This window comes from Artemia franciscana, chromosome 16 (genome assembly GCF_032884065.1).
Source record: "Artemia franciscana chromosome 16, ASM3288406v1, whole genome shotgun sequence".
Classification (NCBI taxonomy): Eukaryota; Metazoa; Arthropoda; class Branchiopoda; order Anostraca; family Artemiidae; genus Artemia; species Artemia franciscana.
The window spans coordinates 11,241,517-11,260,500 of NC_088878.1; the positions used below are offsets into that span (position 1 = coordinate 11,241,517).

At 33.8% G+C, this 18,984-nt stretch overlaps 1 protein-coding gene across 2 annotated transcripts in view; it reads left to right on the forward strand.

Moving 5' to 3' along the window:
* Positions 1 to 18,984, forward strand: part of LOC136037068 (nuclear receptor corepressor 1-like) — a 76,846-nt gene that overhangs the window by 32,158 nt on the left and 25,704 nt on the right. For both annotated transcript variants that reach the window (XM_065719505.1, XM_065719506.1), the window contains 5 exons: positions 371 to 554; positions 6,475 to 6,669; positions 9,070 to 9,225; positions 12,274 to 12,710; positions 16,997 to 17,160. In XM_065719505.1, coding sequence (XP_065575577.1) covers positions 371 to 554; positions 6,475 to 6,669; positions 9,070 to 9,225; positions 12,274 to 12,710; positions 16,997 to 17,160 — 1,136 coding nt within the window. The remainder of the gene's footprint in view (positions 1 to 370; positions 555 to 6,474; positions 6,670 to 9,069; positions 9,226 to 12,273; positions 12,711 to 16,996; positions 17,161 to 18,984) is intronic.

The window sequence follows — 18,984 nt, forward strand, 5'->3', positions numbered from 1 at the left end:
TACCTCCCTCTCTTTCCCTTCAAAATATAATACAAATGTAAAAAAAAAAATAATATTTTAGGTTCTGATTATTTCTATTCTGCTGTACTTACGATTCATCTGATAGTTGCCAACGCTATAGCTCTGTTATTACCATAGATGGGAAAATTTTTACATTTTTCAACACTATTAGGAAGACCTCTATCTTTAAGGTTTCTAGAAAGGGAATTAAAATTCTCAATAGCAGTAGTAGTCTGCATCTTCATCTTCGTTTGTAACAATTAGCTGATACATTTAACCTCCGTCTCCGCTATCATGTGACTCCCATTTTCTTTCACTTGCTTTTTATTTACATTAATTTCCATTTTTTACTTTTCTTTTAATTTTTTAGGTATTCTTCATTCCGCCCACTTCTTATTGAATTTTTGAAGAAGCAGAAGAAAGAAGTTGAAGAATCTCAGTCAAAGAAGATGGCTGCATATACAAACAGACTAAATCTGTGGATGAAAAGAGTCGATAGGATTGAAAGAGGGATTAGTCCTCCACCGTACGATCCCAATCCTCCTATTGTCCCAGTAAGTCAGAAAATCTTTGTAACTCAAGGGAGCATGGAGATGTCAATTTGGGGGAAGGGAACAATTCCCCTCCCCTTTCCAGATTTTTTTGTCCCCTTAGGTTTGAAAAATACTTTTTTTTTGGGTATTATCAAAAACAAATGAAAAAATCTTTGCTCCTTCTTGTCCTTATATTTTACGACTGGGTGTACCTGTGGGACTGTTAAGTCACAGTAAGTCAGAAAATCTTTGTAACTCAAGGGAGCACAGAGATGTAATATCAAAAACAAATGAAAAAATCTTTACTCCCTCTCCTTCTTATGTATTATGATTGGGTGTACGTGTGGGATAACACGCGCTTCCTAGCCGAACTCTTTTGCTCATTGTCAAAAGTAAAAAACACTAGTTTAATATGTTTATGTATCACTTTTATTTTATTTTGAGCCAATAGATTTGGGTCTTTGTTCTGTCCCCCATGAAATCTCGAATATTTAGCGAATTTCCTTTGACAATCAAAGGAAAAGCAAGAAAATCTGCGCAACTAGTTGGATTACATATTCGAGGTGCATATTTACACCTCAGTGGGGTTTGCATATTTGAGGTACATATTTGTACCTCAGGGGGGTTTGTATATTTGAGGTAGTAAAATTTGACGTCAATGACAAAAAAAAGAGAGACAATGTTATCCTCCCTCCTGATTGTTCCTTTTGTTAAAAGGATCAACATATGAAAAATGATTTGAATCAACTAAATTGATTTGAATAAACACTATTACCTATTTATGAGCCTCTCCACCTTAGGGGGGAATCGGAAAAAATTTGGGTCTTAAAGTGTTCTTTCAAGATGTTAATCCTCTAGAAGTATCTTTATCACTCACAATGATTTTTTCTCGAATTTGATATCTTTTCCATGGGATGTATGTTGTATTTATAAAAAAGGTTTAAATAGGTTAATCGCTTAAAGTATATGCATTAATATATAAGTAAGTTGTTAAATTCTAAATTCGTGGCCCGTCTTGTGTACTATTGTTTCTGCCTAAAATGGGATTTCGGATTTCTTTACTTTAATTAACCAAATATCCAGCTTACAGACATTTAAATGTTTTCAGAATCATCAGAACTATGAGTTGGGATTTTAAGAGGAATTTTGAAACGCTAAAAACCAAAGATCAGTCTTTGGCTTTAAAATATCCTCCGCGTGTTTATAAATTATAACGAGAGACTAATATCTTCTATTATATCGAATTCCTTTGGTGTAACCATTGTATGGGAGGATATAGCCTCGCCAGATAGAAACTAAGTAACTTTTTACCTGAGTTGACTTATCTGTTATATCTTATCTTTACTTATCTCCTATCACCTATCATATTTATCTCCTTTTTCTACTAATCTCCTATTTGTTTTTGTCCTTCACTAATCTCCTTTACCTATCTCATTTTCATCTTTTTTATTAATCCTTCATTGCCTCGTATTACAATATTTACGTGATATGGTCATTTGACGCCTTTACCTGATATGGACCTAATATGGATAAATAGTAATAGTGGCCGAGACTGCTCTTTAGCCCCTTCCCCACCCCCTCTCCTCTTGTCGATTTTACTTCGATATCAATGTGTATTAAGGATGAATGCTTGAATCCATAAATACTGGCTTTCTCTTGTGACAAAAAATAGCACTAGTGCTGTAATTTTATTTCACATCTGCTTCAGTTTTATTTCATTCACTGCAATCGAATTTTCACGTGTTATTAATTTGCTTTTACAAGACAATACTGACTCAATACTTTAGATATTAAAAAAAAAAAAACATTTAAAAAAATTCAAATTAAAAATTAAAAAATAAATCTTGCTCTTTTTTCTTCTTTTTTTGAATATGCTTATTTAACTTTGTGAATTTTGAGGACCAAATCTTTTTTTAAAAGTTACTAGTAATGCTGAATTCAAGTTCAAAAATGTTAAAAATATGTTAAATATGGGAATTCAAAACAGGGGAATTAAATATGGGAATTGTCATGTATGCGCTATTCCACGGCTAATGGTTGTTCCAGGAGAGGTTGACATGGTCTTGGCAAGTTTTGCTATAGAGATTTGTCACTAACAAGTATGAATCATCAGAATTATCCTAAAATATTCAGTTTTCTGCTCTATAAGATTTACCAAAGAATAAAAAGGATAAAATAAAAAAAGCTCTTATCATCAAATGCGCTAAAGCAAGAATGCGAAAAGATTAGAAAAATGAGGTATTTTTAACTTACGAACGGGTGATCGGATCTTAATGAAATTTGATATTTAGAAGGGTATCTTGTCTCAGAGCTATCGTTATAAATCTTGATGGATCCGGTGATATTGGGGGGAGTTGGAGGGGGGAACCTAAAATCTTGGGAAAAGTTTAGAGTGGAGAGATCAGGATGAAACTTGGTGGGAAGAATAATCGGAAGTCCTAGATACATGATTGACATAACCAGACTGAATCCGCTCTCTTTGGGGGAGTTGGAGAGGGTGCTAATTCGGAAAAATTAGAAAAATGATGCATTTTAACTTACGAACGGGTGATCAGATCTTGATGAAATTTGGTGTTTAGAAGAGCTCCTGCTTCAGAGCTCCTATTTCAAATCTCGACCAGATCCGGTGACATTGGGGTGAGTTGGATGGGAAAACTGGAATTCTAGGAAAACGTGAAAATTGAGGTATCTTTATCTTACGAATGGGTGATCGAATCTTAATGAAGCTTGATATATAGAAGGATCTTATGTCTCAGATGCTCTATTTTCAATTCGAATCGGATCCGGGGACATGGGGGTTGCAGGGGGAAACAGAAATCTTGGGAAACGCTTAGAGTGGAGGGATCGGGATGAAACTTGTTGGAAAAATAAGCACAAGTCCTAGATACGTGACTGACATAACTGGAACGGATTCGTTCACTTTGGGGGGGTTGGGGGGAGGAAAGACTTCGTAACTCAGAACTCTCATTTTAAATCTCGACCGGATTCAGTGTCATTGGGGGGAGTTGGGGGGCTGGGAATCTTGGAAAACGCTTAGAGTGGAGAGATCAGGATGAAACTTGGTGGGTAGAATAAGCAAATGTCGTAGATACGTGATTGACGTAACCGGACTGGATCCACTCTCTGGGGGAATTAGGGGGGTCCAGTGCTTTGGCAAGTTTGGTGCCTCTGGACGTGCTAGGACGATGAAAATTGGTTGGTGTGTCATGGACCTGCATAGATTGACTGATAAAGCCGTTTTCCCCGATTCGACCATATGGGTGGGGGGCTGAAGGAAGAGGAAAAATTAGAAAAAATGCGGTATTTTTAACTTACAAGAGGGTGATCGGATCTTAATGAATTTTGACATTTAGAAGGACCTCGTGTCTCAGAGCTCTTATTTTAGATCCCGACCGGTATTAAGCTTCTGATTTTTCCTTTTAAATTGATCTATTGATTCTTAGAATTTTGCTAGAGCTCATGCCATATGAGCTCTTATCCTTGGCCCTTCTGACCTCGTCACAACTGCCATATGAGTTCTTGTTGTGTGCGTGGTAATTTAAAACAAGACATGGTAATAAGAATATTGGTTCTTACGTGTTATCCTGACCACACTCAAGAATCTGTTTAAATCCGATTTTCTGTCTGAATTCGGAGATAACTAGCTTAGCCTAAGTGAAATAAATTACTTTGCAGGTATATTTTAATCAAGTGTTTAATATAATGCGTTCTGGGCGGCCTGCTTTCCATAGTTCTCTGTTTTAGTTTCCATAATTTTGTTACTAAAATATTATATTTTCATCAGAATTTGGTATATTTCATTTTGATTAACCTAACTTTACTTCTTGAGTGTGGCCGGGTGTAACACGTAAGTACTATGATAATTGTTTTTTCCCCTCTGTACATCTAAGCAAATATGTACGCTAGAGGAGTACACTAAAGAATAAGAGAAAAGAGACACTCTACTAGAAACAACTCTCCACAATATCTGCTAACATACAAAACAATTGAGTATTCGCTTGGCGTCAATGGCAATAAACAAAATCATAAAATCATATTTATATACATATAAATTACTTGAACTTCGCTACTGAAATGGAAATAAGCAATCAACTGTCAGCTTTTTTCAGTTTATTAGTCGATTCTAATGTTTCTTTCCCATTCTTGAAGACAAAATACCATTTTTGAAAGCAAATGTCATCTGTTCATCAAACATTTTGATTTACCGCTTGAATTTGTAATTTCTTCGTCACTATGGAAAACAACAAATCGATATGAAAAGTGATGAAAAGAGGGAGTAAAAAAAGATCAATTTGTCAAAAAGAAAATGATGGGAAAGATGGTAAATGTAAAGTAAAGGATCAAAGTTCAGTGGTTAGTTTAAACTTCAAATAGTATTCCTTAAAAAAAACATAATTAGTAATAAAGCATAGCTATCAAATTTAGTTTGTAGGCTATATTTGCATTCTCCCATAATTTAAGATTTCGTCGTCCATTTTGCTTAGCATCGTATACCATCTGCTGCGTAATTAATCGGTTTGTCTCAGTGCTATAATTCCAAACTCGAGCTCATTCGAAAGAAGATCAATTGTATAATGATATATTTATAGTGTAATATATTTAATCTTTTTATCATTTCACTAAAATTAAGATTTTATAATTTATTCATAATGTAAATTTAATCTTGCGAATATTTAAGAGCTTGGAAAGAAATTTTGAAGCGATGTTACTATTTTCATTTCTTTTTATGTAACTGTTGAATGATTTAACTTTGCTGCTTTAAAACACTGAAATGTGATTCTTAAGAGAGAGAGAGCTGCTCTCTGAGGGGAGCAACCTGTTACCGCCCTATAGAATCTATCCTAAAATTGTGAATATTTAGTAAAGAAATGAGCCCTATTTTGTAAGGGAATTATCGGTGTTTTTTTCGAAAAAATATAATAAATAAAAGGGACAAAGCTTCTTGACGTTATCTAAGATTCAAACGATTTCAATAAATTTTGAAAAACTAGGCTATTGAAACAATAGTTTAGGCTATGTACTCTTTGAAACAATATTTTGGGACAAGTATACAGCTGCAGATTCCGCCAAAAAGACAAAATATTTATAGCATTGGATTCATTAGTTTCAGATTTATCCATTCACCCAGCCAGAATTGTGATATCGCTGAAACTATTTCTTAGAGAAGGGTCTAAACTTGTTGAGAAAATAGGGAAATTATCCTTTTTTTCAATGATTTCACCATTTACCCAGCCATAATTGTGATATTAGTGAAACTATTTCTTGAGAGGGGTCTAAATTTATTTAGAAAATAGTGAAATTATCCTTTTTCCAATGGTTTCACCATTCACCCAGCCAGAATTGTGAAATCGCTGAAACTATTTCTTAGAGAAGGGTCTAAACTTGTTCAAAAAATATGGAAATTATCCCTTTTTCAATGATTTCACCATTCACACAGCCAGAATTGTGATATTAGTGAAATTACTTCTTAGAGAAGGGTCTAAACTTGTTTAAAAATAGCACAATTATCCCTTTTTCTATGATTTTCAGCGTATTTTAATCTAAAAACACTTCACTAAATTTCAAAAATTTGGTTCGGAAGATTTATAGAACTGAATTTAAGCTATGGATTGGTTGTAAAATTTTCGTCTTTCGTTCATAGACTAAAACAGTAAGATAAATAAAATACCAGTGCTTAACAAGGCCGTATTCAGGGATGGGTATACTGGGTTTGAACCCCCCGCCCGCTGAAATTTTTGCCCGAATCGTGAAAACATAACAAAAATACATATAAACAAATATTTGATTGTTTTCTTTTTTGTAATCTTCTCTCCTCCTCCTCCCCTTTTAACGAAAATCCTGGATAAGCCCGTGGTGCATCCACAGGGTATATAAACCCCAAGCAGCCATAAGACAAGATAGAGATAGACGATTGGTTTTATTAATTTAGTTGACTTTTCAGGGTGGAATAACATTCACTACCCCTGTTTTACCTAAGAAACGAGAAAGAGACCAACGTAATCGTGAAATATTTGAGAAAGTTTTCCCTGAGCTGAGAAAGCAACGTGAAGACAAAGAAAGGCTGTCCAGAGCAGGTTCCAGGATCAAATCCGATGCTGATTTGGAAGAAATAATGGATGGACTTCAAGAACAGGAGGTCTTTGCTTCTCTTTTTCACTTTAGTTTTCATATTTTGTTTAATTAGAGTTTTTTCAAATTTTTATCGTCTGGATAGAGCAAGTGATAGAGCAGATTTTAACCGCAAAGATACAATATCTGTTTTGGCTTCGTGTTCATATGTTTTTTACTAATAGTTTTTTTTCAAATTTTAATGATGTGGAAAGAAAAAATGAACAAATTTAACTGTAAAAATAAAATCAATTTTTTTATAAAAAAAAAGTCAAATATTACAAACATCTCTGGAAATTACAATGACCACTATAACCAAATAGCATATAAAGTCAAATCTAGCCAATAATTCTTTGACGCAATGAGGACTATCAAATAGCAGATTTGGCAAGAATGTCTCTTTTGTCGTCTCTTAGGTCTTTAAAAACGTAGTCAAATGTCCCCGACATTTCTTTGACACGTGGTCAATGGTCACTGTTACGTCTAAAGGTCATATTTGACATTTTCTAATTTCTGGAATAATTACCAAAAGCTATTCCCTGAGCCGTATTCAAAGGGAGAATCAGCATGACAATTGAATGTTCAGTCACACATTCGATCCTCCCTATCTACATTGCAGTGCTGATCCGTCAGTTGGAAACAGCTTAACGAACGGTCTTGGGAATTATCCCAGAAATGGGAAAATGTCGGATGCGACTTTTAGGCGAAATAGCGACATCAACAATGACCACTAGAGCTTAAAGCAGATTTCTCGTGAATGTCCCTTTCTACCGTATTCCAAGAAATCTGAAAATCGACTTTATATAAACAACCGGTCGTTTATAGTAAAAAATCCAAAATGTATTATTCAGTTTTTCTGTATTTCTGTAAAAATATCAGCACAACAGCAATTTCCTGTTAATCCCAAATAGCAGGCTCTACACTTCATGGTAAATAACAATAATAATCATTCTTGGTGAAATATTTTTTTTTTCAAGCTGTTACTGAAGATAGTGAGGGCTTTCGCCAAAACGTCTCGATGTTGAGGTCGTTTAAAACTGCCAAACCTTTGGCTCATTTCCTTTGTTCTCCTGTTTGAGTTCTGATAGTTGAAGTAAATGGGGAAAGTAGTTGAAAGCATCTAATCTTAATTATGATGCTTATCTTGCCTCTCTTAATAAAGCTGTTTTATTTGTTTTTCTTTTTGGAACGCAAGTCAAATATCGCCAATACTTGGGTTTGTTTTGAATTTGAAGTAGTAGATTTGGCCCCAAACAATTGTAAAATAATCCTTGTCTCGCAAAAGAAAGACTGATTTTAAAATAAAAATAATTTCGAATCATAAATTAGCAACATCAAAGAATGCCATCATAATTAACACAAATACCGTATTCTCTAAGTTCCGCTTTTCATTCTCTAAGTAGGTGATCATTCTTTTTCTAAAACTTTCCACTCTTCTATATCATAAGCTAAAATTAATTTAACACATAAATACAAAACATTTCCCAGCACCTGATGCAAATAATTATTTTTCAAATAATTTTTGATACCATACTGGCAATGCATGACGAAATGAAAAAAAAAATTGTGAAGAAATAAAAGCGAGGATATTTCAGCCAGTGAAAAAAGGAAAATAAATATGCAGATATTTAAGTCGAGACTTCCCCTCGATCATCCACAGCGGGCAAAAGTAAATAAAGGGTTAAAAAAAATACGAAAATAAAGTCGTAAGAAAAATATAAGTCGTAACAAAACGTAACAAAATGAACCTTGAAAAACAAAACAGTAAAGCAGAATAGACCCTCTGCTTGCTTAGAGAGGACCTGTTGTATTTTTGTTTCCACTGTTTATTTTCTACTCTTGATTTACTTATGTGCACTAAGGACGGTCAACCTGAAGTCTCGACTGGAATATGTGCATAAGTGTCATTGCTTTTTACAATGGCTGGAAATATCGCCTTTTCTCTTCTTTGTAATTTTTTTTTTTCTATAAAACTGGTGCTTAGGTCCTGATGTCTGTAATTCAGCTGAATCAGGCCTAAAAGTAATCTATATTTTAAACCCTATCTTGAAGAAGCGGCCTCAATTCCTAAAGTAAAATTGTTATAACATCTTGAAAACTGCTTTATTGCAGGTGCTGCGCTCAATTTTGAGTCGAGAATATATATTTTATTCCGTCTATGTCCTTTTATAGATACAGACAGGACCAACCCTTAGGAGGGGGGATACAATGTTTTATCTCGTGGTTAAGGGGGGGGGGAATCAGAAAAAATATTTTTGACTACTTTTTTGTTGAGTAATCTAATTGGAGTTTGCTCTGAAGGGTTGGGAATTATGTGTACACTTTTGCTATGATATTGTCAGACTAATCGAGTTTTGATTATCCACCTATGGTGCTTGCATTGGTTGTTTGAATTTTAGCTTGCATTAAAATATAGATTGTTTTACAGAATGAAGATAAAAAGATGCGAAGTTTAGCGGTTGTTCCTCCGTTGATGCTGGAAGGACATCAAAGGCGCATTTATTATGACAACACAAACGGAATTGTTGAGGACCCTATGGAGGGACACAGGGAAAGGCAGCTCCTTAACGTCTGGACTGAACAGGTTAGCTCTCTTTTTCTTCTCTTCCTCCCTCTCTCACTTTCTCTCTTCCTTTCTCTCTCTTTCACTGTTACTTTGTGTATTGTTGTTTTAGAGTCTTTGTATATATTGTTCAAACTTAGAATGTTCACTGTCTTGTACATTATTTCTGACTTGGATCTCTGAACATTCATTGCACTCTTTTGAAGAAAGTACAGGAGTGTATAAGAAATTAATTACTTTTAATTGATATTTGTTACTTGTTATTATCCTACACTTTTAGCCTAATCTTAGTTGTAACAAGGTTTTTAAGTATTCAATGCCTTAGGAAGCTTATAGCCACATTGTATAACCTACCCAGTCTTAATTCATTTTAAGGTGATTATAAAATTTAACTTCCTCTGACTTTTCTTACTCCCCTCTCCCAAAGGTTGGTCTTGTGTATATCTATGGAATGACATAGTGAAACAAAACGCAATAGACATGTGCCAGCGGTGGAAATCTCAGAATTGGGTTTCCACGTCGTCCAGACCAATAGCTATTGTGATTCTGTAACCAGGTACAACTTCAAATTAGAAGATGAAATCGGAAAATAGAATAGTCCTATTTTGTGGTTTTTTAGCCATTATTTACCACTTTTTGTCTTACTTGTCTATATTTATCATTTTTACTGTATTTATGCACATTTACCATTATATTTACGGTTAAATCACTTCTTTTTTTTTACAATTATTTGTCAATGAAGTTAAGTCACTACACCGATTAAGACTGGAATAATTTCTCAGACCATGCTGCTTTCCATCTACAATTGAAACGGAAATATACTAAAATGGGATATATCCTTGTATAAAACAGTGGAAAAGGGAAAAAACTTTTCGATTCAAATGTAATAATAAAATTTTGGATATTTCGGCTTCACATCCAGAAGCCTCTATCAACAGAAAAAGAAAGCTTTTTTTGTTTTGTTTTTGCAGGATTTTTTTTTCATTGGAGGGACGCAATATTACATCTAACTTAAACGTTATACATCTATTAACGTTATTACATCTATTAAAATAAATGTAATATTAAGTTCATTTCCGTCCCTGTTTAGTTTAAGACTTGACAGTTGACGAACAAATCGCAATTCCTTGAAAAAAAAATATATACATATTTTACATACTTTATATAAACGAATATGAAAGTTCCGGAGACATTTTAACTATATTTGACCAACTGTCGATATTGTATGTTTTAAGAAAAGTCATTTTGGAATTCTCATTAAAAAAAAATCACCTTCCCTAAATTTTAAAAAACATCTTTTTTGGTATCTTATTAAAAGTTTTTTTTTTCTCATTAAAGAATCGAAAAATCCCTAGGTTTGTTTCTATTCCTGTGTAATTGCACAGCATAGTTTTTCGTAGTTCTACGCTGGCGATGTTGCCGAGCAAGAGCTTAAAGTCAAGTTAGTCAAAGTAGTTACAGGCTTGGCTATTGAAAAACAAAACATAATTTCTTGATAGTTCAAAAAAATAAGGCCATGCAATTTGAATGGGAAATTTTGGCTGAATAGTGGAATTGAACACAATTCTTTGACGAACAATTCCCAAGGAAATAATCGTTTCAAAAACTAGTTGTAAATTGCTGTAGTTGGTAACTAGAGTTAGGGTCTTTTGGGATTTGCTGGGTTTAAGTCTAAAATTTGTAGAAATGGCAAAATGTGTGTGGGATCAATGATATTGGATCTTATTGATTGCTTAGGTCCTATATTACCAAGCTGTAATATGGGACTTAATAGCCGTTGTTATAGCCGAATAAAAAATTTATGTCCCATATTACCAAGCTGTGATAAAACCCAACGCAAGACAGGAGGACCCCAATATTTATTCAATAATCAAGACTTCAAAACAAGGCGAATGGTACGAAAAATATGGGGGGGGGGCTTATGTTTATATCTAAATACCACCATATCAAAATAAGGATGAAGAAAAAAAAGTAAGTATTCGTAAATAATTTATATGGTCAGACTGCCTTATTATTTACATATACTATGTAATGGGTAAAAATCTTAATGAATTAAACAAACTTTTTTTTTCTTTTTTTTATTGACCGTCTTGATTAAAAGTTTCACCGATTACTTATATTGCCCAACTATATCAGGCCTATCTTCAGAGCACTGCTCATTTGTTAGCGGAAATAGAAGATATTCAGAGAACGTGCTACTAAAAATATACTGGGACCTAGTTACAGCAACTAAGAAATTGTCCTTGAGTTCTTTTACTTGCCTAACTTGTTCTGTCAAAGACATGGGCCAGCGAATTTCATGAAAATCAAATTAGCAAACTAGAAGCACTCACGTAAAGCAGACTTAATCTGCCGAGTGCCTTACGAATAGATTGGCCAACTCCTTTGTGTCCTTTTGCCCTGTGAAAAGTGACCTTTTTTTTGCATATTTTTTTTGTAATTGTCTAAGTGGCATAATTTAGTGTTCATTTTTGAGTGCTGCAGTGAATACAAATTATGTTTGTATTATATGTCTTTGTTTATTAACTAGCCAAAAAGTTTGTTTTCTGTGGACCTAAAAAAAATAAAAAGCATAATATTTTGTTTTTTGAAGATTTGGTTCCATGTCCCAAAATTAAAAGCTCTCTTTTTCTCTCCCCCCCCCTCCTTGTCTTAAAAAAACCCTTTTTGTAAGTTATATATTATCCTGAAGCTGTAATACAAAAACGGACATGCCAAGCTATTATCAAGATCGTTAATTTTAATTTTCATTTAAGATATTCCGTCGTTCATTAATATTTGTTTAACAGTTTTTTTTACTGTCCTGTTAAAAATTTTTACCCGTTTTCAGTATATTTTCATCTCAACTACATATGAAAAGGCAGCGTTACTTACGTGTAAACTTACTGACTACATGCAGGCTATAATTAGACATAGTCGCTTGCCGTAAGGCAAAATAAGACGCGTACTCTCTCGTGCTGTGTAGCATTGCGTTATTATTCTTCAGATTAGCTATTGGCTGGTTGAAATCCGCCAGCTCTCAATTATATATATAGGATGCTATTCTAAAAATGACTATTTTTTTTTCAGGAAAAAGACATCTTCAAAGAAAAATACCTCCAACATCCAAAAGGGTTTGCCCTGGTAAAAACCTTTTTAGAAAGAAAATCTATACCTGACTGTGTGCATTATTATTACATTAGTAAGAAAACTGAAAATTATAAACAATTATTGCGAAAGTCTCGGGCTCGCACGCGTGCGCGGACTGTACAGAAATCTCAACAGCAACAAGATTTGTCTGTTGGCGTTACAACCCGATTACAACGTGAAGCTTTGTTGAAACAGGGCGAAACGAGTACAATGACGAGTACGGCTGTGATTGTTCAAAGTGAAAGTGTTGAAGTGACAGAAGTGAAAACAGTGGAAGGAGGAATGGATAAAGAACTAGCTAAAGAAGAAGTTGAAAAAACAGGTGAAGCTAATGTGGAGGCTGTTGATTCTGTGACAGTTGAGCAGGTTGTTAAGAGGTTAGTGATGGATTGATTTAAGTTTTATCAAATATATCCTTGATGAATATAGCTGACCTTTAGTATATAAAAGGATTGCATTCAAGTTTAGAGGCAGATACTATTAATAAACATACCTGAAAATAAATACAGTAGATAAATAGATGAGCAAATCTGAAATGTAGCATTGAAAAATTTATCTTAAAAAAAAAAACAGCCAAAATTTAGTAGCAACTTTTTTTTTATAATTTTAGGAAACAAAAGAAGTTTTTGTAGAGGCGGTTGATCCTATGACAGTTGACCAGGTTGTTAAGAAGTTAGAAATAAACTCCTATTGGCATCAATTAAAATAACTGACATTTAGTATTAAAAGATCTATTCTGCAATAAAAAAAAGTCGTAAAAAACATGTCATAAACCTAATCAATGGACACAATTTGAATTTACCATAAAAATATATCTGAGATGATCAGTTTCAAAAATGGATGCTTTCAATTAACACCACTGAAATTTAGTAGCAATTATTTTATAATTTTCGGAAACAAATGAAGTTATTGTAGGGGTGGCTGATCCTATGACATTTGAGTAAGCTATAGTATAGCCATAGTACAGGGGCATAGCCCATATGGCTATTATAGAGATACTGTCAGTGAATACAATTGCCATATAGCATTACAAAATGATTATATTATTAGAACAGGTACTATCAACCAGCATAACTGAAAATTAGCTTTTGAAAACGTGTTGCATTAAATATAAAAATATGTTACATTAAACATTGAATGAGAATAAATGTTATAGATGCCATCCATGAAATCGTGGGTTTATGGTAACGTATGATAAACTTATGGTAAAGTTTTTTTTTTTACATTTATTTGCATTTCTTATCAAAAAAATATTGCCTTAAAAAAAAGAAAAAAGAGGGCCTCATAGACATTGGCGATTAACACAAATAAAATTTACCTTAAAAACGAGTGTCTCTAAAAAGACAAAGTGGCACATTTTACCCTAAAAGAAATTTATCGCCATCAAATAACACAGCTGAAATTTATCATTAAAACATTTTGTTATTTCTAGTGTTTCAACAATTTATTTTTAACTTGAATCATACAGGAAATATGGGCTCCTGAATAATATAAAAATAGCCTAATTTTTATAAGATCCATCAATAGAGGAAGCCAGAGGAGTAAATATGGGTCTGGATCCCAAAGGAGACAAATACAAAATTAGTTTTACTTTCATGGGAGCTTAATAAGTCATTTTTTCATCTCATTTCGCTCAGGGATGGCTAATCCGAATTATTTTGCTGGCCACTGAGTTGGTTCTCAAATTGTAAAAACCTATAATGTATTAATCAATATTATATACTAGAAAATATACCCAAGACATTATTCTATGCAAGAATTGATGTAAAATTAGTTTTAAATTGATTACTATTATTCTTATATATAATTGTCAAATCTCTATCATTCTTGCAGAGATCTGAAATCTTCTTTATACCCGTCATGCCTGATCCCTGCTACCTCCCATTGGGCAGGTATGGTTGTAGATGCAACTGGTAAAATTGGAGTGTTCTGTTCTTTTGTTGTTGTTTTTTTTTGCGGTTTTATATACAGTAGTGTTTGATCTGAAATATATTGATTGTTTTATTAAAGTCGTAACTTGGTGCGTAAATAACCTTTATAACAAGGTAACAACATAGAAAATCAACCATAAAAAGACAATATATTGTAGAAAAAGCAATAATATTAAAGTTGCCTAGAAACTTTGCTTTAAGATACAGATAGACTTTTAAGTCTGTAAAATCAAAGTTCTAGTTTTTTTTTACAGAGTAGAAGTTCAATAAAAATTAATGACAAGACGACTAGTAGTTCAGTTCAGTTTATTTAATTATAAAATTATATAATATATACATCAATCCATGTGGTCAACCAAAGAGAGACATAAAAACACTTGGTACAGGGTGACAAATTTTTACCTTCATACCGCCTTAATAAAAATAGTATTGTAGGAGCAGTATTAGTATTGTCTTTGTAGTAATAACAGAAGGTATCAGTATTAATAGCAGTAGTAGTATGCACATGTTGCCTCTTAATACAAACACAACAAAAAGTAAACAAAACAACAAAATTGTGACCAATCTCTTATGAAAGTGAAATAGATATGAAATAGTATCTGCATATACTTTCATTGGCTTATGTACAGGGGAACATCACCCAATCAGGTTTGTATTAGAAACGTTCTTGGTGCAACAGTGGACTATTAACAAGTTTTGTTTTGAAATTTCAGGAATTGGTCAGAATTGGAATTTACTTTCAATTGCAAAATAATTCTATTCCAAGTATAAGTAACACACCTGATGAGGCAGGGGGATTCCCGTCTCAAAGATGAACAATATTTTGAGCAGTTCATTTTTTTTTTTTTTTTTTTTTGACATAGAGCCAGAGATTTGGCATTTTTCTTTTGTGCAAATATTGGCTGATCCCTAGTTATTTCCCGTTGGATTTATATGACTAAATCCAATCTATGATCACAGGTTTCACATAGTGGTTGGGGGGGGCGAATTTTTTGAGCCTGTTGGTAAGAAAAATGAGTTAGTAATACAACGGCCTGACCCACTGCTATTTTACCGGCTCTATTTATTTCTCATGAGTTAAATCAGCTGATGGAATAAAAATTCAATGTACAGGGATAGCTCTGTAGATTGTAAAGGTCTCAGTCAGTAACAATAAACGGCGTAATCGTAATAGCAATGTCTCCCTAATCAGTTGGTAAAAATGGCCAGCCATTCAGCAAATTCCATTACCCCCTGCTCAAACATTTTGGCTAGTGACGCCCCTGTCTTTGATACATATACAACAGTTATACAAGTCTTAAAAGTTCAGGCAGCCCACTCCAGGAACCAACCTGCCCCCTTTTTGTGCATTACCTTTACCTTTGAATGATGTTTCAGACTTTTGCCATTGAAAGATGTGTGATCCATTCATAGAATATATTTTATAAAATTATAGAATATATTTTATATTCTTATAATATATTTATAATATATATATATATATATATATATATATATATATATATATATATATATATATATATTTATAGAATATATTTTATAAAATTTTATAGAATATATGTTTGAAATGATAAAATGATGGTTTGTATTATGATAAGGGTCCTCTCAAACAAGGAATTATAAAAACAAGACTGAAAAAAAAGAAGAAGTAGACAAACAAGACTGAAAAAAAAAACTGAAGAAGGAATTATAAAAACAAGACTGATTATTGAATGCACATGGATATAAAGAGGAACATTGTGTTTCAGTTCATTTTGTATACTTTCCGGCTTCCTTCAATAAAATCTGTGTTTTAAATGTGTTTTAAATCTTGTTTAAATGTGTTTTAAATCGAGTGATTACCTTCTGTAGACTGATTCATTGTTCTTTCATAATTTTTTGTTGAACTTCTGCTCAGTTCAAAGAAAGTAAAACTATTTAATTTCACAAAGCTAAAGCAAAGATGTCCTTGAAGTAAAGTGTCTGGATAAACTTGGTTTTGTTGTGTTTTTTATTATATGTTGTTCTTCTATTGTTGGTTTTGTATGTTATAACCTTATCATCGTAGTAGTTACAGAGCAAATGATATCTTTCATGAAACAGTCTATTATATATGAGTTCAAATACCACTTTGTATGACCTGCCCCTCAAAAAATTATTGAACTGCGGTTTATTTAATCACCATGATAAGATTTTTATGGTATTTATGTTATCAATCTTTTATCAACGAAGTACAACAACTAGAACAGAAATGATTCAGTTGTATTTTCTCTGATTTGTATGCATGCTCTAATGATAAACAATTGTTGTTTGCTTTCATAGTATAAAGACCTTTGTAACTCTCTATAATATCCAGTATCTGAACATATTCAGTCCATGTAACAAAGTGAACATAAGCTAAGATATATTCAAATTCAGAGGGTGAAAGATTTCTGAAGAATTTCATGGAACTTTTTTATGAAAATCATATTTTTTACTTAGTTTCCTTCTTTTTTCTCTTTTTTTGTAGAACTAAATATATCCTTTGAATAGGTATCAGAAATATGTGTTGGCTCGAAATCAATGGTAAAATCCTATGATAATATACTTCATAGATATTTGGATCTTCAGAAGTCCATTTTGTGTTATTGGGCTGAAGACTAGTAGCTCTATTTTCTTTGTGTTTTTACCCCTTTCGATTTATATTTTTTCCCTGTGTTATCCCACCTTTTCAATTTATGTATTAATTTTATTTTATTGTTTCTTTTTTTTAGCATTATGGAGACGGAGAATCTGTCTGTAGTCGCCTCTGAAGCAGGTAGTTCAATTTCTGTTTGCCAAGAAACAGATCTCACCTTTGTTGAAGTAAAATTGGAATCTACATCCCCTCAGCTAGCCAGGGAGGAAGAAGCTACTAAAACTGCTGCTCCTGTCTCAGGTTCTTTCTCTCCCTTTTCTTTTTTTTTTCGTTTTATTATAGCTATGCCATATAATGCCAAGAGAGGAAATTAGATTATTTCCAAATGTATATTAATTTTCAGTTTAGTGATTTGAATGCGACTTGTATTAACCAGGTGCAACTGAGTTATCAGTTAGCCAAACGAGGGTTTTAGTTGCCCCCTCCCCCTCTCATATTTAGAAATACCCTGAATATTGTATGGGGAACGGAAATAAAATGTTTTTTTTTTGAACAGAAGAAAAGAGTGACGCTAGGGTAAACAATCGCTTTTTGGATAAGTTGTCATTGATTTTTTAAAGAAATTCGCTAATCCACATAAATGACGCTTTTAGGAATCAGCTCAAATATAAAACATTATAATTTTTGAAAGTTTTGTATATCTAGCTCAGCTGCTGTCTTTTTATATAGGTTCAACTGGTTTCTTCTATATATAAAAGAAAGTTTTTCTGAGAAACAGATTTCAGGGGCAACGCTATAGCGTTGCCTATAGTAAAAATCCATAAGATTTCGATTTTTTACTAAAAAAATTTTTTTAGAGGTAGGGGAGAGTGGTATATGCAGGGACGGATTTTGGAAAACCTCCAAAATGCATGGTTAACATTGGAGTAGAAAAATGGTTTATGAAAGCCCCGGAACTGCTGCATAAACTGTGATTTTTCCAGATTTTTCTTGTATAGCTAGAAGAAAAAAAGGGGGGTGTCCCTGCTTATACCATTTGTCCCACTAAGTACGGGGGGTGGTATATCTTGGGACATGGGGTGGTATACTCTGGGACATAGTAAAAAGATTCATGTATTGGTAGAAAACTTCGACTATTCATCGTATAAAAACTACATTAAAAATTCGACTTCAAAAGTAAAAATATCTTAGGCACAAGACTAGACTACCAGTCAGCAAACACGAAGTATGACGCTGCTCTGGAAGCTGTACCGGGTGCTGGGGTAGGAGGCGACAACTTTTTCAAAATGTCTTCCCTTGGATAAAATATTGAGTCTTCTCGGTCCGGCCACTTCCACTTTCTTAGACCGGCCATGCACTTGACACTCACACTCACTCTGACACTGTTCTCGTTTTTCTCTTGGACAGACCCAGGAAAATACTCTCCTTCGTAAACAACTTTAACAAAATCTCCTGTAGAGACACTGTCAAAGATCTCTTCCTCTTTCTCACTTTCATCTTCCGATTCACCTAGTTTCATCGAGTCATCACTATCATCATCAAGAATCATTTTTTCATCATCACTTCTTTCTGAATCCACAAATAGCTTTTTTGTTGTCTGGTCTTTTTTTGCTTTTCCAGCTCTTCCAACAGTCCCAACTTTTCCTCTAGCCCTGCCACCCCGTGCTTTCTTATCTTTTCTTTCGGCTTCTTGTTCTTCAATCTGTCTTTTCACAGGAGTGTCAGTAAGAATCTTTGTAGAGCCTTTCTTCCTGCCTCTGCCACTCAGTACACGCGGCTTGGCTTTAGGGTATGGCCGAACTTGTTCTGGCGTCACAGGAACTGAAACGGGTGTAGAGGATTGTTCAGGCCCACTTGTACTTGGGGTTTCGGCCAGGTTGTTTCCAGGTTCAACTGGATCCAAAGCATCAGGTGCAGGTCTGTCAGTTACAGCAGAGGTTAGAAAATCATTTTCTGTAAAGATGTCTGGATTGTAAGGCCTGTCTTCTCGAAGCCCCTCATTATGTTGTTTGGCGTGAAAGATACGGGGAGGCTTTGGCCAACAAGAGATGCAATCTCGTATATCGTCACGGTCTTCCCTGGGTTGGACAGCATCCAGTTGTCCATAGCCTTGTTGTATTGGCA